This window comes from Homalodisca vitripennis, chromosome 2 (assembly GCF_021130785.1).
Source record: "Homalodisca vitripennis isolate AUS2020 chromosome 2, UT_GWSS_2.1, whole genome shotgun sequence".
Taxonomy (NCBI): domain Eukaryota; kingdom Metazoa; phylum Arthropoda; class Insecta; order Hemiptera; family Cicadellidae; genus Homalodisca; species Homalodisca vitripennis.
Window position 1 is genome coordinate 179,689,859 of NC_060208.1, and position 24,826 is coordinate 179,714,684.

Below are 24,826 nucleotides of genomic sequence, written 5' to 3' on the forward strand. Positions count from 1 at the left end.
ATGGACCGTCCGACTGTTTAGCTGAATATATTTCCATATTAACCGTATAAATGGTCTTCAAGTCAATAACTGCGTAGATTTTAATGCCGTATTTGGCTGGCTTGTTAGCAATGTACTGCAACGACCTCTGAATGGCTCAAACATTTCATCTATTGTTGCAAATGCTCCAACATTATATGAGGCCTGGCATTGCCTCACAAACTCTTAAAATATTTCCCTTATGGGAGCTAAATTATCTCTTGCCTTTGCTCTACTTGCTTTGTCATCAAATCTAATTCCCTGAACAAGAGTACAAAATCTCCTTTGAGACATTGTACATGCGAATATGTCTGGAGCAGTACCGTCTGTTGCCCAAAGTTCGTCTGTGCTCAGATGGTTTCCTTTTTTCATGCCAATCAAATATAGCAATCCAAAAAAAGGAAAGAATTTTGTCTCTATTAGTAGGAGGACAATACCTTTCCCCCCGAGAATAACTCCTCCCTATTACATCTAACTTCTGATTTGTGCATAAAATTATTTTATCAATAATATTGTCTGTAATAAAAACCTTCCAGCAATCTACAATGTTTGATTTCTCTTGATATAGACGTTTTATAGAAGGAAGTTTTTGCACAATATTTTGTGCAGGTGTTCTGGTCTGTTTTGGTTTGTGAGCTTCCCACATTGTACCATTCTTGCCTTTATAAAAAAACACCACGTACCTCATTATTTGTTGCTTGTGGATGTTCAGGAAAATCAGCTATGGGCTCACCAATGTCCGATTCAGTGCCACTTTGTTCAGAAATTGAATTGTGATCACTGTGTTCACTTGCACAATCTGAGTCTGACACTATTCCACTAGCATCAAAGTTTTCCTCTTCTAAGAGCCAATTGGCAATATTGTCTTCTTCTTGAAAACGCGCCATTACACTTGAATTCACAATACTATTATTTACATTTAGTCTAGATACTCATATACTGCATGTACACAAGTAAAACTATTTTAATAATAAAATATTAACAACAAAACATGAACAGCTGGTAAACACACAAAATTATAAAACAACTGTAATACAAATCTTGCACTGAACAGGTCCGCCGTTAGCTGTGTGGTGAAAAAAACTTCCTCTGAGCAGTCACGCGGTCGCTCGCGTAGTAAGATTGAGACTAGAAGGGCGCGGCACTGTCTTCCCCCCTCTAATGCTCCCCCCCCCCCTGCGGCAACTGGCGTGTAATGGCGTTTGTCTGTTTTCATATATATACAGTATATATAACCTATTTAGATTACCTGAATGATAGAAACGTACATTGTGTTATTAAAAACACTATTAACAAAAATGTACTTTGGTGAAGTTTTTTCTCACCACGGGAGCAATCGTGGTTTAAAACACTGAATAAGTTTTAAAATTTGTATAAATGTAATCTTAGACAAAAAAGAATTTGATTTTGATAACTCAGTAAGTACATAAATATGTACATGTGATCAGTGTAACTACATTAAAATAAGCAAAATATTCTTTATTTTAGTTTCTGGGGTGGTGTGAATTGTCTAATTGAATGAAGTCTTCAACAATATTTTAGTATTTGGTTAGAGCTCAAGTTTAAAAAACGCGATTAACTCGGCCTACTCTAATTCCACAGTAACAACAATAAAGTAATATTCTCCCACCTATTAGCTGTGTATGGAGGAACCACAAACCAAAACCTAAATAAAATTCTAATTTTGCAAAAAAAAGCACTACGAATAATGTTGAAAATTAAGAATGAGTCAGTGAAAAATAATTTCACTGAACTAAATATTTTAACAGTGCATAGCCTTTATATTTTAGAATGTGTTATGTATGTTAGGACCTATCAATCTAAATTTAAAATTCATTGTGAAACCCATACTTACAATACTAGGAATAAGAAGGAATTAGTAATACCACGACACAATTTAGAATTTTATACAAAAAAACTTCTTATGCAGGAATAAAATTTTTTAAGTCAATTCCAAAAACAATAACAAGAGTTGAAGATATTAAGAAATTTAAATCAATGTTAAAAGATTATTTAGTTAGAAAAGCATTTTATTCATTTGAAGAATTTTATTCAACAACATGATCTACTATAATCATCCAATTATGTAACTTAGTTGTAGTGACACTATTTATTGTACCCATGTACATAATGTAAATAAAGATATTTTGACTTTGACTTTGAGCTTTATTTGTAACAATCTGCTCATTAACACTATCAGTTATCAATGCATTTTACTAGAAACCCACATGATAAGAAGTGGTGTAACTAAACAGTTCCAAATAAGTTGAAACTGAATGGTGTCACCAGCAACTGACTAGCCAACAATTATCAAGCCTGTCACATCATTGTTTCTACCATATATCTGTTTGGCCTTATGTGGCTCAGCCCAGACGCAACGTCATCAGCATTCTCAGCAAAACAGTGAGTTTGTACTGCATAAGCAGATGTTATCACACTTGACTTTCAACTAATAAACATGTGTACACTTAAACATTTTTCAAAACACTGAATAAGTTTTGAAACTTGTATAAGTTAATCTTAGACAAGAAACAATTTGATAACTCTTGTTTCAAAACAAGCTAGAGATATAAATTGAGCAATACACATTTTGAATGGTTTATTGGTCTTCTAATAGTGTTGGATGTTTGGCATTTTGACTATTCTCTTGTAAAATAGGAGTTATAACAATTTTTGAATACAACTTATGTATATCTTTCCATTGACTTAGGCAAGAATTATGTTAGCACCAGAAGAAAAAAAACACTTCTTCAACATTAGCACTAGTAATTTTTATAATGGACTAGAGGAAAGGCTCATAATTGATAAGTTGGAAATATTTGATTATTTTGTTGTTTCCTGGCATGGGAACACGTAATCCAGTAGACTTATTAAATAAGATAAGTTTCATCACAGAGTCATCATCCCATACTAGTTGTGGACAAGCATTGTTATTTGTGTTCCCATTTTTTTGGGGGGTTGGGGCTAGAGTGAGGTCTGAATAAGTGACTGGTCTGGCACTCACAGTATCAAATTCTAATTCCAATCCAGAATCACTGTCATCACTTGGTCAGTAACCAACACCACTATATGCCTCTGATTTACAATATCTATTGAGTCATATAACTGCCCACACTAGTTTTTCAAAAGCAAAGCAAGTTGTTCAAAAGAGCAGAACCTGCTGTCTTTTGCTTAATACTCAAGTAATAATGAAAATACGTTGAACGAAAATAATTTCCTGTATGGAGACATATCCTGTGACCCTCACAAAAGTATTTCAGGGAACTTATATTAGCAGTACATTATAACATCTATCTATCTTTAGTACAGCTGATAGTATACACCATTAAATTGTAGTGTCAGTGAGCAGTATGTGTAGTAATGTTACATTTTTTATAAAAAATTTCCTGTATGGGAGACATATCCTGTGACCCTCACAAAAGTATTTCAGAACTTATATTGAGCAGTACATTATAACATCTATCTATCTTTAGTACAGCTGATAGTATACACCAATAAATTGTAGTGTCAGTGAGCAGTATGTGTAGTAATGTTACATTTTTTATAAAAATTTCCTGTATGGAGACATATCCTGTGACCCTCACAAAAGTATTTCAGAACTTATATTAGCAGTACATTATAACATCTATCTATCTTTAGTACAGCTGATAGTAATACACCAATAAATTGTAGTGTCAGTGAGCAGTAATGTGTAGTAATGTTACATTTTTTATAAAAATTTCCTGTATGGAGACATATCCTGTGACCCTCACAAAAGTATTTCAGAACTTATATTAGCAGTACATTATAACATCTATCTATCTTTAGTACAGCTGATAGTATACACCAATAAAATTGTAGTGTCAGTGAGCAGTATGTGTAGTAATGTTACATTTTTTTATAATAATTTCCTGTAATGGAGACATATCCTGTGACCCTCACAAAAGTATTTCAGAACTTATATTAGCAGTACATTATAACATCTATCTATCTTTAGTACAGCTGATAGTATACACCAATAAATTGTAGTGTCAGTGAGCAGTATGTGTAGTAATGTTACATTTTTTATAAAAATTTCCTGTATGGAGACATATCCTGTGACCCTCCACAAAAGTATTTCAGAACTTATATTAGCAGTACATTATAACATCTATCTATCTTTAGTACAGCTGATAGTATACACCAATAAATTGTAGTGTCAGTGAGCAGTATGTGTAGTAATGTTACATTTTTTATAATAATTTCCTGTATGGAGACATATCCTGTGACCCTCACAAAAGTATTTCAGAACTTATATTAGCAGTACATTATAACAATCTATCTATCTTTAGTACAGCTGATAGTATACACCAATAAATTGTAGTGTCAGTGAGCAGTATGTGTAGTAATGTTACATTTTTTATAATAATTTTCCTGTATGGAGACATATCCTGTGACCCTCACAAAAGTATTTCAGAACTTATATTAGCAGTACATTATAACATCTATCTATCTTTAGTACAGCTGATAGTATACACCAATAAATTGTAGTGTCAGTGAGCAGTATGTGTAGTAATGTTACATTTTTTATAATAATTTCCTGTATGGAGACATATCCTGTGACCCTCACAAAAGTATTTCAGAACTTATATTAGCAGTACATTATAACATCTATCTATCTTTAGTACAGCTGATAGTATACACCAATAAATTGTAGTGTCAGTGAGCAGTATGTTGTAGTAATGTTACATTTTTTATAATAATTTCCTGTATGGAGACATATCCTGTGACCCTCACAAAAAGTATTTCAGAACTTATATTAGCAGTACATTATAACATCTATTCTATCTTTAGTACAGCTGATAGTATACACCAATAAATTGTAGTGTCAGTGAGCAGTATGTGTAGTAATGTTACATTTTTTATAATAATTTCCTGTATGGAGACATATCCTGTGACCCTCACAAAAGTATTTCAGAACTTATATTAGCAGTTACATTATAACATCTATCTATCTTTAGTACAGCTGATAGTATACACCAATAAATTGTAGTGTCAGTGAGCAGTATGTGTAGTAATGTTACATTTTTTATAATAATTTCCTGTATGGAGACATATCCTGTGACCCTCACAAAAGTATTTCAGAACTTATATTAGCAGTACATTATAACATCTATCTATCTTTAGTACAGCTGATAGTATACACCAATAAATTGTAGTGTCAGTGAGCAGTATGTGTAGTAATGTTACATTTTTTATAAAAATTTTATTTATCAACCAATCCTAATAAAATTTGTTTTTTTAATATAAAACAGTACAAGAAATTTGATAGTGTTATTTCCCACTGTAAAAATGTGTTTTGCTATTTTAGTAAACTGATGGTAAACGTAAACAAAATTCAATTAAATGTATGATATTCTATCTGTTCTGCCAAAAAATTACTAATAAACAGAACCATGTTATAGACAATTGAAATCTTTATAATTGGATAGTAAATTGTGTATGTACAACACATAGTAATCTACTTATGATTTATTTATACAACTACCAAATCTTCCCCCATTTTCACTGTCATCTTCTTTGGTTTGTTCATTATAAAATTTGGTCTCTAAAAAAAATGCGTACCTCATCATCTTAAAATGGTTAAGAATGATCAAGGTCAGTTATGGGCCCAGACCAAGTGATAGTGATAGCAGTGAAACACGATGGGAGATCAGTTCCTCTAAGAAATGCCAAATGACGTCTGCCACACCCACTGTGACAATGCCAAATTCTAATTAGTATTTTCAGCTAAAAATTGTTTAATATTCATGAGCAGTGTGGGGCATAGGTGTTAAATAGCTAGGGGTATGTACACCTGCACCTTTAAAGTATGTTACCACTCCAACAGCTCATCATTTAAGGAAATAAATGATGTCAACACATTCACAACACTTTAGTGAATAGGAAACTCAAATGTATGTACAGTAAAATTAGATTTTTACTGTATAGTATGAACCTCAATTTTAATCACACTAATTTCATTCTGGAAAAACCTAACCTTTTGAAAAACTAACTTACTTTTATCTCACTGTCACCTATATTTAGATTAAATAAAAATAAATATGTAAAATAAACAGTTTGATGTGGAATGTAGTCCAAAATTACTTTTACAGATACTTCAGGCTGTAAAATCAATTTGAACATGTACATCAATAATTACAAGAAGTCTTAACTTAAATCCAAATGTATTTTTCTTTCAAGAAAATCAATCACAATCAATAATAGCACTCTGGCTGCGTATAATTTATTTTGTATTTTTAAGATTTTAAAGTTAAAGGTCACATAAAGGTCATATAGAGCAATTGTATAATGTTGGTAGTTAACAATTTTAAATATTAGTTTATGCTGTGTTGTACTCCAATTATTGTATTTGTTTGTATTTAAAACCAACAGGTCACCTCCACTTGGGGAACATTATGCTGGAGAATGATGTGGTCAAGTTGGTGGAGATTGAGAATGGAGTGCTCGGTCTACCTTCGTTCTACCGACCGTTCTTCATGCAACATCGGAAGATTTCGTCACTGGAGGCGGTGGATGTCTACTGCTTCGGCCACGTTTTGTACGAGATGACGTTCGGCAATCCGCTGCACGAGTCTGTCTGTGATAACCTCCCGCCTAATTGTCCCCCTATTATAAGTAAGTAGTGTAACTTAAACTCTGCACAAGAATAACTGTCAACAATACTATTACTCAACTATATAATTTGCTTCAAGTAACTCTTAAACTCCGGTTTAATATACCAAGAATGTGCAATACCTTACAAGCACATAATCTATTTCTCTTTAGTGATTTTCTTTTTGTTCTGGAAACATTAGATTATGGAAAAATCAAAAGTTAGCAGGGATTAGTCAGTGTGTGTTAATAGAGTACAGTATAAAATTAGACAAAAGATTATTTAATTTCTGACTTAATATGTAACAGGGCCGGTGCTGGAGTCCATTCTGTCCTCGGGTGCGTGCAAGAGCGGGATGCCCAGCCTTGAAATGTTGTTGGCATTGCCAGTATTCAGTGCTAAACCAGCAACAGACCATTGCTACTTCAAGCTGTCCTCACATACCCGTGATGCACTCAAAGACGCCTGTCATCAAACTGACGCCCGCATAAAAGACGAGCAGAAGAAGGTTAGCCGTCACATTTATTTTGTCTTTTCAATCTTGTTTTTCAATACCTACCTCTTATATCTTTAAAGGGTTCTTTTCTTCACCATTAACTGTTTTTATCTCCACCTTTTTCTTATAATATAAATCTCCATTAACTCAGATTTTCAAACAACTTTCTTACAGTTACCTGTTTTAAATATGAGGACGAATGCAGATAATTATACCCTAAATACTTAAAACCATTTTCCGGAAGTGGTCCAACCACGTGGTGATCCTAACACCTAACCAAAATTACATTCCCCCAAAGGCCCGGAATCGGCCATTATGCTGGGACACTCCTCTAGCCAGCTTTGACTAGAATTAGATATTAATATTCCCCCATAATTAAATCCCCCTAAAAATTAAAGCACGGCGTGACCCTCGATACCCGAACCATGCTGCCCGTATTCCCGATCCCCACAACCCCCACGATCCCCCCGCCTAACCTGCCTAGCCCGACATAATTTATTGGCACCTAAATGGTAATAAAATATATATTACACTTGAGATTTAAACTTAACACTACGACCAACTCACGGATACCCGTCCAGCCTGCAGCGTCGGTCAGCGTACACGTCCTCTCGCTCCTCCTCTCCTACAAGTGCGTTCTCGACCAAACCCGTTCCCCGATAATCGGCCTGATTGTGCCCGTTCCGATATTCGGTTCAAAGGTCGCCCGTTTAGCTCCTGCACACTGACCCGACCCGATCACCGTGGCGGTTACATGCCACAACCTCCCCCTCCGGCGGGGCCGACCAAAAAAAATATTTCTATTTCTATAACGGATACGACGAAAGGGTGGGTAGGAAGGGATAGGAGAACCCTACTCTCAATATAGCAAATTTTCCCATAACCCCATCCACAATCTGGACTACTCACGGAATTTTGGGTAACTCCCCCCCTATTTGAGGGAGTTGTCAGCTCCCATGGGATACGCCTATAATCCGGGAAGATCCACAGGGCAATGTATACCATGTTGGAGCTGCTGACATTAAAGCATTCGAGCTTAATTGGGGAGCCGTGATATGCTGATGTAAAAAGTAGGAAAGAAGGATGGGTTTGGCAAATATATGTAAATATTATATTACAATTTTTTCTCCACATCGCGCGACAGGCATCCTCCCCCGGCGAACAAAATTTTGATATGAGGCCTCACATGAGAATGGTAGCATTAGCACTTTGCTATTATAGAATTAAGACAGCCGTGATTGTGCCCTGGGTAAATTAACAAACGTCTGCCTTAAGGGCCCATGGTTGTAGGTTTTATAGTTGTGCGCTTAATCAATGGGTACCCACATGGAGTCACTTCAGGAGTTCCACTTTTATGCTAATAGTGGTTTGTTATGCTGTACAAGAAAAATGTATTATTAGACACCAACTTGTGGGTGCTGTGGACTCCATAATTCATTAATTTGCTGAACCCATGAACAACCATTTAATTGATAATTCAATCCTCCCAACCAAGCAAGTATGATACTGCGTGCACGATTTCGAGATTATGTCATCAAATATGGTATATTGCCGTCTACCATTCTCATGTTTAAAAGTAATACTACTCTGCCAAGTAAGGAGCTATTGCGGCGCACGATGGGGGGAAGAGTTCCACTTTCATATCCGAAATCGGATATCATGCCAATAGTAAGGGATGGGACATGGGGACCGGGATATCAGCAAATGCGTGCAAGGGTTGTTTGAAACCATTCCCACCGATCTAAAACAAAAGGAATACTCAAAACTGCCCAATTATAACAACACATAACCTAACATGCATAAAACCATATATATATATATATATAAAACTGTACAAGGTTACACTTACATAGGTAGGAATAGAACAGGAATTGTGAGGAAATTTTCGTAAGACGAAAGAAACAGCAATAATTGGCAAACCGACGCAAATCCTACACAGATCATACGCAGTCGATGTTTCGTTGTTCCGGTACATTAGCTTATATAACTGATTCCCTATTGTGGCGGCGCCTGAGAGTCCGATTTTTTTGTACACGTCTATTTCTATTCTATACCCACCTAAACAAACATGCGAGTATAATACCGAGTAGACCAAATCCTAAACCCTTATACTAAAAATGAAATTAATAACGTACGCATGCTTATTCAAAACAACTAACTTAACTAAACTACGTTTGGATAACCCAAGATCTGGCCAGACCTTTACATATATACATTTCTGTGTAACTTTTAATTTTTTTGTGAGTACTTTCAGTGCAGCCAAGCCTAAATGTTGAAAGACATGACATTCCAACAAGTAGGATCCTGGGCGCTGGTTACTGTTGAGTGTCTTGCTCAAAGAGAGTAATTAAAAAATATATACAAAAAGTCACTCTCCTTGACCAAGGTTAATTAATTAGCAGTACTGCTTTCTAAAAAAAAATCAAACTCAACCTGGTTCCCAGTGCCACCGATGACAACACCGAAAAGTTTAATGTTTAGGGGCAACTGCTTCCCTAAGACAAACCCGTCCGTTCTAGGCGGACCTCGAAAAGCCATACCTCAGACCAAACGAACCACAATCGTCTATGGGAGCAGATGTTATCCCTGTGTTTAAGTGTTAAAGTGAAGGAGTACACATTGAAACTTAAAACTAATATCACTATAGAGAAGTGTCCCCTACCGACCGGCGCCCCAGGAGTTAATGAGTTGGTGAAAAGAATCTCTTTAAGTGGGATATGTGTGCCTTGCGCACAAATTTTCCGGTCGATGGGTTAAGTAGCTTAACAGTCACCGGTGATGTGAAACATTCTATCACGCAAGGTTTAGACCAAAGTGGTAGTAACTTCTGATTTATGCTATCCGCTGCTCTGCTCATAGGATTGCTCTTATACATGACCCAATCTCTCCCGGCTTAAATACAACGGGCATCCGTCTAGCATTATACAACACCTCTCTCTACGTCTTCTGGCCTGTTGTAAAGTTTTGTAAGGCCTGATGCCATTTTTGATCATTTGGGACTATATGCTTTTGATTAGGTACCAATGAATCCAGATTCCAAGCCAATTCTAATGAATGAGAAATTTCGTGACCCAAAAACAAACTGGCTGGTGAAGCTTTGGTGCTGTCATGCAATGCAGAATTAAATGCCAATTGAAACCAATGAATGTTTCTGTCCCATGACTTGTGATCCTGTTGATGAAATATCCTGATAGCGACCTTCAGATTTTTGTTCACTCCTTCCTTTCCGCGTGCGAGGGATTTGGCATAATAGGGCGAAGTATAAATGTGTTGAATTCCATACTTCTAAAACACATGTCTGTAAATTTTTGGGAGCGAAATTGACTTGCATTGTCGGACACGAGATATTTAGGAAAGCCGAAATACGAAAAAAACATGTTTAGTGAGAAGTTTCACTTCACTGTTGAAGACGCAGTGGTAATTTTTAACCGGTAAAAGAATGGTAAACTTTGAAAATGCATCCACTACAGTTTAAAAGGTACCGATTTCCCTGACCTGATCTTGGTAAAGGTCCTATGTGATCAATAAAAATTTTTTTCCATACTTGATCTACTATTCTGAAGATAGATGACCTATTTTAGATGTAGGATCTTGCTTTGATCTCTGGCATAAATAACACGACCTAACTCTGTCAGCAATGAGATTGGTTAGATTGTACGCCCAAAAGTAACGAGTAATACGTGCTGATGTCTTCTTGATTCCTAAATGAGCAGAAGTTGGTGCCTCATGATAGTACCTAAAAACCAGATCTATTAATCTTTGAGGTAAAACGACTCGTGGTTTAGTTTTTCCTGGTGGCTTATATAGAAGGACACCGTGCTCTACGCTGTAGTTCTGATACTTAACCGGAGTTTTGTTTTGATAATCTTTGCTAGCCTCAGGATCCTCTTTCTGATGTTGTGCAATATCTTTAAACGCTTCGGGTATGGTAAATAAGGTCATAGTAACATCCTTCTGACCATCTGACACCCAACTACCCTCCGTGGAGCAGCTACTAGTTACCCTTGTGTCCTCATTAACATTGGTTTTTTCCGTATTCTCAAAAAGTCTAGACAAACAGTCTGCGACCACATTTTCCCTGCCTTTAATATGCTGGACCACGAATTTGAAAGAATTAATTAACGATACCCATCTTGCGATCTTACCCGTTTTGCTGACGGAGGATGGTTCAGGAGCCATGATAGTGCTGAACAGTCTGTGTGCAACTGGGAAATTCGCGGTGCTCAAGATACTGCTGAAACTTAGTGAAGGCAAAAACTACGGCAAGGCATTCCAATTTGTAAAGTAGTGTAGTTTAGTTCATGTCTATTAGTGCCCTAGATGCAAATGCTATTTGGAAGGAGAGACCCGTTGTGCTCTTGAGACAAGACCGCGCCGACCGCCGAACCCGATGCATCGGTGTGCAAGATGAATGGCTCAGAGAAATCTGGGTTTTTAAGCACTGGTCCGGATACCAAACATCCCTTAAGACTCTCAATGCCTTTTGCTGTTCAGGACCCCAGACAAACTTTACTCCCTTTCGCTTTAACTGAATTCAAAGGTTGTGAAATCTCAGCAAACGATTTAATGAAGCGAGCATAAAAAGCACACATGCCTAGAAATCGGGACAACTGTTTTAACATTTTTTGGTATTGGGAATCCCTCTATTGGTTTTGCTCGATCAGAGTGGATGGAAATTGTCTGGTTGCTGAAAGTGTGACCCAAAAACTGAATGCGGTTTGAGGCAATAGTGATTTTTTTCTGGGTTGACGGTAAGACCTGCCTTGTGAAGTCGTGATATTACCTCCCTCAGATGTTCTATGTGTTCTTCAAAGGTCCCCGATGAGTACACACACAAATCATCAAAAAAATTGTAAACATATCTAAACTTAATATCACCAAAAATTGTGTCGATCAGGTTAGTCAAAACCATACTTCCCGACGCCAGACCAAAAGGCAAGAAATTAAACTCATACTGTTGCCATGGAACTACAAATGCCGTATACTTCTTTGAGTCTTCCTCCAAGGGGATTTGTAAATACGCTTGATTTAAGTCTAATAAAGAGTACCAACGACTTTGACCGAGATGCTGAAAAGCAGATTCTATTGTTGGCATAGGAGTCGCTTCAAGATCCAATATGCTGTTAAATACCGCGATAGTTCACAACTAGTCTACTCTTTCCACCCTTTTTGGGGACTAAAAAAGCCGGAGATGCGTATTGAGATGTTGATGGACGAATGACACCCTTGGAAAGAAGATCATCTATGTGCTCTCTCATCTGCTCCAATTTTTGGTGGAGCATACTGATATGGACGTGCCCTGACGATCTTCGGTGAGTTGACTCTAATAGTATATTTAAGGAGGTTGGTACGGCCTAACCTCTTAGTTATGGTGTTGGGAAACTCCGCAATAAGATCCAAAGCCTGCTGCGTTTGAATTGGGTTGAGGTTCTCACCCAATGTCACTGGATAATCACGGCTACTCTCTACAACGGGAGACAATAACAGACACTGCGGTGTTCCGTATGGAAAGGACAACGTACGACTAGACATATTAACCATTGCTCTAGTTTTGGATAAAAAGTCCCGAACCCAAAATAATAGGCACTGGTAATTTATCATTAATCAGGAAAGGTATATTTCCATGATAAGTTTTTAACCTTAATATGCAACTGTGCCCCACTACAAAATTCAAGGATATCCCATTAGCCGCTAGAGCCGTCTGTCGAACACAAAATACCGATTTGACGATTCTAGGAATATTCCTAACAGTTTCAAAACACTCCCGCGACATTAGTGTGAAAGAGGACCCAGTATCAACAAGTGCTCTCTGAACCAATTTACCAAAAGATATATTTATAAAACAAAGATTTGATTTTGGAACTGACGGAGCCATTTTTGACTTTGGTGAAGACCTTACACTTGATAACGATTTAGAGTGAAATCCAGGAGGGGCGGCACAACAAATTGGAGAGTCATTTGCGCCCATTAATGACCTCCCTTGGCTTTTAAATTGCTAGATGTAAAATGTATATTATTTTGGTTAGACGACCCATGGTTTGCTCGATCGGTAACGAGAATTTGTAAATGAACGTTGACCACGACCCTGAAAATTTTCATGATTATGGTTAATTGCCGTGATTATTTCTACTCTGATTGCCGTCTACCGAGCGGTTATGAAAGGATCGTTCATTCCTTCCTGAATTTTTGTGCATAATACAAGGTTGAACCAGTATCGTATGTGCCGATTATAGTTCATATTTCCCGTGCCGTCCCTGGTATTGATTGGGTTGTTTACTCGCGAAAGCGGTGCGACTGTTGTTTTGGCCCCTAAACCGATTGTGAACATCCTGAAAATGCCGGTTGGAATATCCCGTGGGCGTGCCACCACTCGCTCCGCTGGATATAGCATATTCCCTATGAAAAATTGCATTTCAGTTGTCCTAATAACGTCTATTCGAGGGGAGAGTGCGTATAGATCGTTAACTGTTGTTGGCGTTGGGAAACCTGCAAGACGAGTACGCGTAGCCGGATTGAGAACCGGTCAGGATAGTATCAAGCAGATCCTGCTCACCAAATTCAGCCAACAAAATATCGGCGAGTGACTGAAGATCAGTTACGAAATCAGCCAATGTCTCTTTAGGTTTTTGCACCCGGTATAGCATTTTCCGATACACACTGCTGCCTCAACTCGACCAGGAAGAAAAGTCTCTAAGAGACCGAGCATAATAGTTGACTCGATGAGTATTTTTCAACTATGGCTCTATTCCAAAGCGCCCTCAGCTGACCCTCGGTTTTAGGTAAAACATTTAGAATCACATTATTCGATGGGACAAGATCGAGCTTAATTACTTGCTTGAAGCTAATAAGGAAACGTACTAAACGTCTTGGATCAGTGCCTGACACCCAAAGGAAAGCTATCAATCATATCAGCCAAAAATCTTGGGTAAATTAAAGTTTGAGTTATCATTTCTGGGGATTGGCCCAGATCTAGCGTCCCCCCAAAGCTGCTGCCACCTCCATGCCTACCGCTGCTGCAGTGGTCTTAACCAAATATGACCATTGGTCCTCCGTGGCTATATTTTTTGGTGCCTCCTTAAGATTTGGGTAGTTCTCGCCTCATCTTCCAATTCCTGTATTTCCTCCGATTTATTGTGAATTGGGCCTAGTAACTTTTCGACCTTATGATTTATGAAATCTTTAAGAAGAGTTCTGTTGGCTTCCAAGGTGGCTGCTGGCGCGATATGCCAGGCCAGGCATTGATCTTTAGCCTGACTTGACCTTAGTTTGTCCACCCAAGAAGTTCCTTTTGGTCGCGATTCCCATTGATATGGTGGTTGTGCTTGTTCCTCTACCCTCATGTTGTCCTATCGAATTCTCAGCCATGATAGCGGGACAAAATTACAATTCTTCAGAAATTAAATCCCCTCTGTAGACTCAAAATAGTACACTAACCGCACACAATGTATGAAACGTATTTGATTTGTGGGGGGGGGGGGGGGGTGAGATGGTCACGGTAATACGGGTTCTTTTCCCTCTTTGAATAAATGTTGAACCCCTTAAAAAAAAATTATTTTGACATCTAAAACTTTTCTTTTAACAAACCAACCAGTATTTCATAACCTTTCTTATTAAGATGAATTCCATCCAAATTTTTTTGACCTAGGATTAAAACGTATGGAAGTATTCCTTCCGAATCCAGATAACCGCTTAAAGATATAATTTTAGTCGACTGATCTCGCAGAGTTCCTAATAAAACATTAAAAGAATTTATGAGCCCGATTTGGAATTTATTGGTCGCGCATTTTTGGAAACATTGGCAATTTCACAAGTAACAGAACAATCCCTGGATACCTTCTTCTAAGTAACCTTATTAAGGCCAAGTATTGATCTTTTATAAAATCAAATGAGTCACTACTGAAAAACATTATTAGCCCCCTATGAACAACACAACTGGTACTGATGGTCTATATGGGGTGCTTGTTCTTTAATATGTCTTTTAATATCAGCTATTTTAGCTCCCAGAAAAGGCAAAGTTAAATGTGCTTACCATACCCAAGGTTTGTGAGCTACTGTGTTGCAGATGGTAACCTAAACGTTTTAGCAAGCGAATCGCCACATATTTGAATGCTGTGTATGTCAAAATTAATATTACCTTGTGACTCAGCCATATATACTTTATATCATTAACCCTATGGAAACAAAGTATTAATAATTATGGCAAAGGTTCTCGGCAAACTAAAAAAATTCTATACATATACCTAAACTTTACGATTAAGTTACACGATTTTAAAATACGCATAATTATGTGACACCTATATTTATTTTCCTTGGGAGGCTTGGGGGGTGTGTTCTATTAATGGATCGATGGCTAACATGGTCATTTTGGCTATTTTAACGCTTTTATAATAATATAATATAAACAAGTCTGCAATTAAATAAACTTTCAGATAATATTGTATCTTGTTGATATTCTTGATTATGTCGCATAATAAAAATTGAATATAAAATTAACAACATAATTATAACTATGAAATATAACAAATAACAATATAAATAATATCTATGAAATATAACAAATAACAATATAAAAATATCTCTATGAAATATAACAAATAACAATATAAAATATATCTATGAAATATAACATTAATAGAGGTAAAAAATCTGTACAATAACAATTAATAACTATGTAAATATTACGATAACAAATAACATTTATAGGTGGAGCGCTGAATACTTAGTTTATCAACTATCGCCATTATGGAGGGGTTTGACCTTACACTAAGGAGACTAGCGCAAAATAAGATACGCCAAATATTCTCCTAATTTTCTTACCAAGAATGTCGTAAGAAATTAATTCACTAAAGCTACTTTAGTACTGGCAAACTGTGCAAAAGAGGGCATCATGTTATTGACAAATTATCGTGAGCCGTTTGAACGGGTTTTGATAATTATAGTTCTTATATATATAATTGATAAATAATAATGATAAATAAAGTTAAACGCGGATTTTGATTTTTTTTTTCATCCTAAAACCAATTAAAAATTGTGAGCAGGCTAATTTGGGAGTTTCCGGAATAGTCTTATAACGTCCGTGCCGAATATCCAACAATAATGTACTAATTCTAACTCTACGCACCTTGCAAATAAATCTACGATATAGAAAAATACATTGTTAAACATTTAGTTTTTTTTCCCGCCAGTTATAACTCATCAAGTACCTATTACTTTCGTGGTAAACACCAAACGCGGTAAATTAGTCATTATTTTTGGCTCAGTACCCTTTATCCAATGTTACAATTAATCCTTACAACTATTAAGTAGGTAAGAAATAAAAAATCTTAATTCTAAATCGTGTTTTTCTACAATCTAAAGAAAAGTTCACTGAAAAGCGTTAGTGTTAAAAGTAGCAAGGTTTGAAATGGCGTGGCAATAAGTATTAAGGTTTGACTTTTTCGAAAATGAAGCGCTTGCAAAAATTTGCGTTCCTTAACCAGAAATAAAATATTGAACTAAGTCAAATCCGTAATATTATTCGTTTCAATGAGTTGGGAAGAAGGTAATAAAATAATTTCCGTGCCAGGTCAAGCTAACCCTCCTAGCGATAAGATCTTTATTTACAATCCAATTAGGTTATCGTTCAGTGGTGAGATATTAATTTAACCAAGAAATTGCGTACCACAGCTTTATATGAGTCCTTTAAACTAATGTCTCTTTTAAATAACTGTAAATAATAAGGTGAAACAATTAAGTTTGAATTTATTTAATTCCGTATTGTATTCTAATCGAATTGGCGAAATTATACACTAAATGGCATTGCATACCATTAAAATTACCTACTGTCTGTGGCCCGTTCAAATGAATGATGTAACTAAGACTAAAAATACCAATCGCACACACCTTACTGACCCCGTTAGGTTAGCCGGTCATCCTGAGATAAGCGCTGTCTTAATGCACTTATTTAAATAGTGTACTATTTGTGAACACAAACCATTATCTGTCACCTAGCAACCAAGAATAAGTGCAAATTTGGCTTTAAAATAGAATTGTCAAGACCCTAGTTAGACGATTAACTGTTTGCCATAAACAAATTCTTACATGAAATAACTTAAAATAATTAATTAAAACTCAAGCAGTGATCTCTGAAAAGAATACATAACAGTGGCACCCCAATAATATTTATTGAATCATTCCCTATATAACAAGTGTGAAAGTTGTTTTTTTTATAGTTAATCCCCACATAAAGGCAATAAAATATGATTTAATTCTTCTTTATTGTGAATTAAGCTTTCAGAGGGCTCCGACAAATTATGGCTATCTTTAAAATAAAAGAAAAAACTACTCAATAATCTCTGCGAGACATTACGACGGTTATATAATGACTGTACGATAAATTTTGAATATAGATGAAAACAAGTGAAAATTTTAAATCTGGTTATATGACTCATTAAATTATTAGGAATAACGCTGGCTAGAGGAGAGAAGTAATTAAGAATAGAAACTGCCAATATTTAATTCTTAAAATGCGCTGCTACCATTACTGAGACGAATTCAGATAATTACCCTAATACTTAAAAAACCAATTTTCCGGAAGTGGTCAACCACGTGGTGATCCTAAACACCTAACCAAAATTACATTCCCACCCAAAGGCCCGGATCGGCCATTATGCTGGGACACTCCTCTAGCCAGCTTTGACTAGAATTAGATATTAATATTCCCCCATAATTAAATCCCCCTAAAAATTAAAGCACGGCGTGACCCTCGATACCCGAACCATGCTGCCCGTATTCCCGATCCCCACAACAACCCCACGATCCCCCGCCTAACCTGCCTAGCCCGACATAATTTATTGGCACCTAAATGGTAATAAAAATATATATTACACTTGAGATTTAACTTAACACTACGACCAACTCACGGATACCCGTCCAGCCTGCAGCGTCAGGTCAGCGTACACGTCCTCTCGCTCCTCTCCTACAAGTGCGTTCTCGACCAAACCCGTTTCCCCGATAATCGGCCTGATTGTGCCCGTTCCGATATTTGGTCAAAGGTCGCCCGTTTAGCTCCTGCACACTGACCGACCCGATCACCGTGGCGTTACATGCCACAAATACAATTCCTGTGATGTAATTTTTCATTTTATCGTGTTATGCTACATATCCCTGTTATCATATTTACTATCCATCAATTATAAATTTCTACTCCATTAATTTAGAATGGGTATAATGCATAGCACCACACAGAATCACTGGCCTCTGGAGGAAGAATTATCCTAAAATATTATGAACTATGGTTTATTAACCTGTATTTGAGCAATAAAAAATTAATGTAACTCAAAACAGAGAAGTTTCTTACTCCTTGGGATGGACTGTATTTAATTAATATCATCAGAATGTAATTAATCAGATCATCCATCACGTTGTGACATCAGGATCATAACCATTACAATTATACTTTTATACCAAGGATACTCAATGCAATTCCTTTACAATTTGTTATGCCTGAATGATGTGTGGCCAACAGAGTAGATTTGTAAGTCCGTTGAATAAATTGCTAGCAATTGTAAATGAACTCCAAATCATTTCCCTAAGTATAGGCTCATATTTTAACAACCATGAACATAGGCAACTTCAACAATATGTAAACTATCAGTTATGTAAAGGACAAACATGCTCCCAATTGAGTAACACATCATCATTTTAAAAAGGTGTTGTGTATCCAATTAGGTACGCACTGTCATAATCAGTCACGTGTACAAAATTAATCCCAGTGTGCATATGTCTGGCTTCGTCAGATAGTTTCAGAAGGAAACATTCTATCAAATTATGTATAGACTTACTAAGGTAACAAGCTTTGCTAAGATTTTGAAAGAAATAATATATTTACTTTATATTATATGTTATACTTAATAACATGTAAACTTAAACTTGTGAAATATTTACATGTTTCTTAAATTGAAATAACTTTTTTAGGTTCGGCATCAGAAGAGATTAGTGAAAATGCAAGAAGTATTAAACTCAGAAGAGGACAACAAGAAGGATAGGAAAAAACATAAAGTTGTAAGTTATGACATGGTTGTGTTGTTTTGATAACCAACAACCAATTTAACATAGTTATTATAACCTTTTGGAAACCAAAATATTTAACAAAAGTTTATTAATTTTTAAAGAAAGTATAATTACTTTCACACTGTGTAGAAATTCACTAAAAATTCAGTGTCCAAAATAAAAAAAATAAAAATTCAAAATCTTTGTATAAATAATTTTAGTCAAAATGAAATAAAATTATATTATTGATACAGTTTATCCTCTCCTGATCTTAAAAATGTTCTGAAAAATGTGTAAATAAAACACAACAGTTCTACTTTATAACCTATTTTAAACAGTAAAAGCATAATAAATACTCTACATTGTTAACAAACAGACCAAGGTAAGGGTAAGTGTTATATGATTTTTACCTTAGTATTAACAGTTAATAAAAAATGAACAATAATTATTAAAATTGAGAATTAAATTTTTAATATATCCACAATTTTAATAAATCTTTGAGCCAAACCCCTATCACAATACAGCCACGGTCTGCACAAGCGAACATGCCAACCAACTCAGCTCAACTCTGCTTTGTTGTAGATCCAATATTGAATGAGACCGTTCATTCTCTGGCCTTGTTAGGTAGCTCTTAATTACCTCAGGGTTAATCCCAGCTCTCGGTGATGAAATGAAATTGTTTGTTGTTAAAGATTAAATTGTACTCCATTTTTATTTAATATTTCAAGTTTAGTTTAGAAATTTAATATACATTTTGAATGTGAGGAATTAATTTTAAATAAATTTACATTATTTTAGCTAACTTTGTCACTTTACTATTATCCAGTAAAAATAAATTTCTGTCCAATATTTTAATAGATTTATTTTAAAAAATTAAATAACTTTAGATGGATAAGAAGATACAAAATCTTGTGAATTAATTTGGAAAAATATTAAGTCTTTATTTAAATAGTTTAAATAATCAAATGTATAACTCACTATCCTGCAAGTGTGCTAATATCGACGTCACACAGCCGCACTTTACTTATTCAAAAGAAAACTGTAAATATACTTAACGTAATGGTGGACATGTGTTCCACTATAGACCTTGAGTCATGCACTTGCACGGCACAGAGAAGACTGTGCTGCTTTTAGTGAAAACTCTCTGTTTCTGTCTCCCCTCACTTGCTCACGATTATTTTATATATTTATTTGGCTATGATCAGACCCATCAAAGCTGCAAGCTGCCACTGTTTTTGACTACATACACCAATCAGAATAAAGATCACCCTATAACGAATTGTTTACTACTTTCTCAGACCATGACTCATTTGTGCAACTGCTTAGTGATTCTATTTTTAAAAATGTTTAGTTTTTATATTTTTATTTATTTGCGTTTATGTTATGTACCCTGTTTAGTTGTCTTTTTTATTTTGCTATTAAAATATACTATGTTTAATAATTTTTGATCCGATAACAGCTTACCTAATTATTTTCTCCCTTTTATAGATTCTTGTATTTCCGTAGGTAATTTCCTCAAAATTAAAATTTAATGACCTACAAGTAGTACAGAGTTACAGAATTTATAAAACTTGTAACCTATAATGTCGTGTAGAGTAATTAATAATTTTTTTAATTTTTCCACCAGTAACTTAAAGGACTTGTGGCCCTGTAATATTAAAAACTATTTGTATAACTATATCATGCAGTAGTTTTAATTCTCTACAAATTTTGTTAATTCTTTTATTTTTTGGCAGAAAAGAGAAGAAAAACATGTGGAAGGGACAATGAATGGAAATGGCCTGTCACCAGAACGTTCCGATAGTCCCAACAGCACAAGTACTGCCACCTCGGCAGGAACGATTACGCCTCCTTCAGGTATGTTTAGCGTGTAGCTCTAGAGGGTTGAATGTGTTATAGCTACTTTTATTTTAAGTTTTGGTCTAAATATCTTTATGAATAAATATTACTGTCCTACTTATAACATAGTCCATAGTAAGTGGTCTGTTGGGCATAAGGGGATTTCCTTCTTAAAAATGATCATTTCATAATAAAAGTAAAATTTTGTTCCTTTCATGGATTTGTACTTTATAAAGTTCTAGAATACATAACATACCCCATAATAGTTTATATGTGAACAATTTATTTATGTGAAAATTTATCTTTGGACTTGACTAATCTATTGCATTACTAATAGGACCTGCTATGTCTTCTTTAAATGTTTACTAGGTCTGAAATGTCTATAATATGTACTTAAAACATTGGTCAACTGAAAATACATGTACAATTTACTCTACTTTATGAGTATACTAGCACATACCCATGTCTTTGCCCGCAATTTCTGTGCAAAATTCTGTGTATTTTTTTATTAGTTCCTACGATTTCAGTAACACTTGAAGTATTTTAGATCAATGTAGAGGAACTTCAAAGTCGAAGTTTATAGTTTTCTTAGTGAAAGCACTTGTGATATAATATGATAGGGCTCTATGATCTTTTAAAGCGGAATTAGTCATATATCGTCCATCAGGTATCCATTTTCCAATGTACATGATTAAGAGGACCAGAAGTTAAGCAAAAGTGTAAGTAATTCTTAATTCAGGTTTGCAATTTTAGCTCAGATCAATTATATTTCCAACGCATTTGAGTTTGCTGTTTTGCCCCTAGAAACAATTTAAATAGACCTATATATAATTTTATAATGATGGAACAAATTTTATGTATATAGATATTGCTATTAAAAATTAAAAACTAAAATCAAAATTAATATTACACATTTCAATACTTACATTGTGCCAGTTGCCATCTGTATTTTAAGATAATACACAATACAGTAAAGTTCTTGCTTCCCAATCCATGTTCACTATATCATACTATTTCCTCAGACCAGTCTAGGAATTATATCAGATTGATATACCTAATTAGTATCACATACCTTATCAGTGAGAAATGGATGCGATGTCAACCGGACGATTTTCTGTCATAAAATAGAATTTAGTGTCTCGTGTATTGATTTTTGGCCCAGAATAAATAAATAGTTTGCCTTGTTGCCACAAAGTTGAAATAAGAAATGTTACTTTTGTTATGTCTTCACTCTATAAATGTAAACAAATTGAAAATACATTACACAACTTTACGAAACAAGATAGGATTTTTGATGTTTATAAGACCAGTGGGGCTCTAGACAAGAAGAATTTGTGAAATAAGAATAGGCCTATATTCATCCTAGGGACCCTAGAAACACAAAACAAATAAACAAAGGCACTTCCACATTTATAATATTATTAGAATTAGTGTTATCTTCAAATGCTGATTCTTGTAAGTTTTGAATATTGTTACTATATTATAACAATAATAAAATCAATTCAGTAGTTTAAAACCTTACGACATTGATAAGTTTAGCATATATAACTTTTTATGCAAAATTTAATATAAAAATAAAATATTACTTCAGCGGATTCCCTTAATCCAATGATTCATTGGTAATAAACTATTTATAGCAATATTTACTATAATTAAAACAATTTTTTTTTTATCTGAAAAGTATATAACCATAGCTTTTGTTCTTGATTTACAGTTTAATGTCTTGTTTGTTTTTTTTCTCTGTTGAAATTAATTTACATAAAATTCTATTAAACCTGTTTGTAATGTATAAATTTATGATCATTGATTTACCAACTGGAGTCGCCATGTCCACAGATAAATATTATTCATCACTCGATGCACTTCCATGCCAACTACTTTGCCACGATAGGCTTGAGTGCACTTGTACTAATTTGTGTCAGCAGTATTAATTTTTATATAAGAGATCTTAATTAGGAAGCAATATATTTTTGTAAGATAAATTTTTTACGTTAATATATCATTATGGCCTTCTTAATCAATATGAATTATCAAATCATTCCTTGGTTCCCTTGTGTAAAAATAAGGTTTGAAATTAAATGTGTAGCCTATAAAAGGAATAACAGTCTTTAAAAAAAAGCATGCCGTATCAATTGATATTTTACCATTATAATTTCCTCTTGAGAGCAGACTATAAAAGATATAGTTCACAACACAAGGTATATTTTGTAATGTAGCCATCCATTACACTCAATCACATATTAGTAGACAACATAATTTCCTTCCTTTATAAACGCCTCTCCCTTACTGTGAATGGAACATAAGTTATGCCAGAATCCGTGTTTTTTGTCTATCTATGTCTGCCACCAGTGATCCGTTTTCCTGGTGTCCTAATTTTTTTAAACTTTTGTCCTTGAGTTCACTTTAATTGTAGTTGTCTCTAAAATAGTAACACATAACCAAAAAATTTTAAATTACTAAAAATGCATATGATTTGAACCAAAAGTGATAATGCAGTTTGTTCTATCACTGTTGCCAATAATAATTTTTTTTATCTATGAGCAATAATGATAGTCACTAGAAGTGAAAAATTAATAATCAGGAATATTTTTAGATTGATTCATATATATATATATATATATATATATATATATATATATATATATATATATATATATAATTCAAATTGGCTCATTTTTAAATATTCATATAAATCCAATCAATAAAATTGTTAATAGTAACGATTGTGGTGTTCCAGCTGTACCACCTCCTCCACCCCCTCTGACACTGAACTTGACAACACAAGTAGAGGCTGTACACATACCACAGGATGACTCGAGAACTGCTCTCCTCGGATCTATCTGCAATTTCAATAAAGCCTCTTTGCGCAGGACCAAACCAGTTGCTTGATTAAGGAAAATGTGGTAAGAAATTGTATGTTTTAGTAGCCGAGATGTGCATTAATAATAGATATAAAGTAGTATGTATGCATATGAGATAAGTAAGTTAATTTTAATCATAATATTGTTTTCTGTAATATTTATTATGGATCTGAACAGAAGATTGACAAATGTCTGTAATTTGAATTTTTTTATAAAATGGATACTAAGCAATTGAAAAACCGTATACTGAACAAAATTGTTCAAGTAGTGGTTCATCGTCGTTTTTCATGGAACTCAGCCACTTAATAGAATGAATTGCTGATTAACTTCGTCAGTAAGGGCAATCTTCAATCTTCCTCTGGAAAGACGTCTTATTTCCTCTGGCAGTAGGTTATGCAGCTTTATGCCAATGTAAAAGGGGTTCTTATCATACTGGGAGAGGTGGTGAGCTGGGAGATGATATCTTGGGCTATATTGGGTGTAGTAGTCATGAAGATCTCAACCTTGTGTCAAAGATTGTTCAACAGCATACATTAAAACTTCTTTTATGTAGAGGTTTAATACAGTCATGATCTTCAGACTTAAATGCTTCTCTACGACTTTCCCTGAAGCCTACCACTGATAAGGCTGTTATAACTCTCTTTTACAACACAAGTTGAGGTTCCTCCCCACACCACTAGTCCATATCTAAAGTGTATTTTAAACAGAGAGTGATTAGCTACTTTTGTACTTTACTCAAGATTTTCTGTCCACTTCAGGAATTGCTGAGACTTCTTCGCATCTTCTCCTGAAAGCTAGTTGGTTTTTCATCAGCTCTGTTCAGCTATTAATAAAATCTAAATAAATTACTCAAATCAGCCGATCGTTCATATATATCATAACTCAATGTTGCTATTGTTTATTCAGAATTCATGGTCTATACCCACAGACAAAACTATATAAATAACTATAAATACGTTACTGTACTTA

The 24,826-nt window shown here is 34.9% G+C and overlaps 1 protein-coding gene across 1 annotated transcript in view; it reads left to right on the top strand.

The window, feature by feature from the left end:
- Positions 1-24,826, top strand: part of LOC124355114 (PX domain-containing protein kinase-like protein) — a 58,948-nt gene that overhangs the window by 30,746 nt on the left and 3,376 nt on the right. Inside the window, exons 6-10 of the mRNA XM_046806070.1 lie at positions 6,412-6,654; positions 6,940-7,139; positions 19,083-19,169; positions 20,894-21,014; positions 23,734-23,899. Of these exons, the coding sequence (XP_046662026.1) occupies positions 6,412-6,654; positions 6,940-7,139; positions 19,083-19,169; positions 20,894-21,014; positions 23,734-23,885 (803 nt within the window). The 3' untranslated portion in view covers positions 23,886-23,899. The remainder of the gene's footprint in view (positions 1-6,411; positions 6,655-6,939; positions 7,140-19,082; positions 19,170-20,893; positions 21,015-23,733; positions 23,900-24,826) is intronic.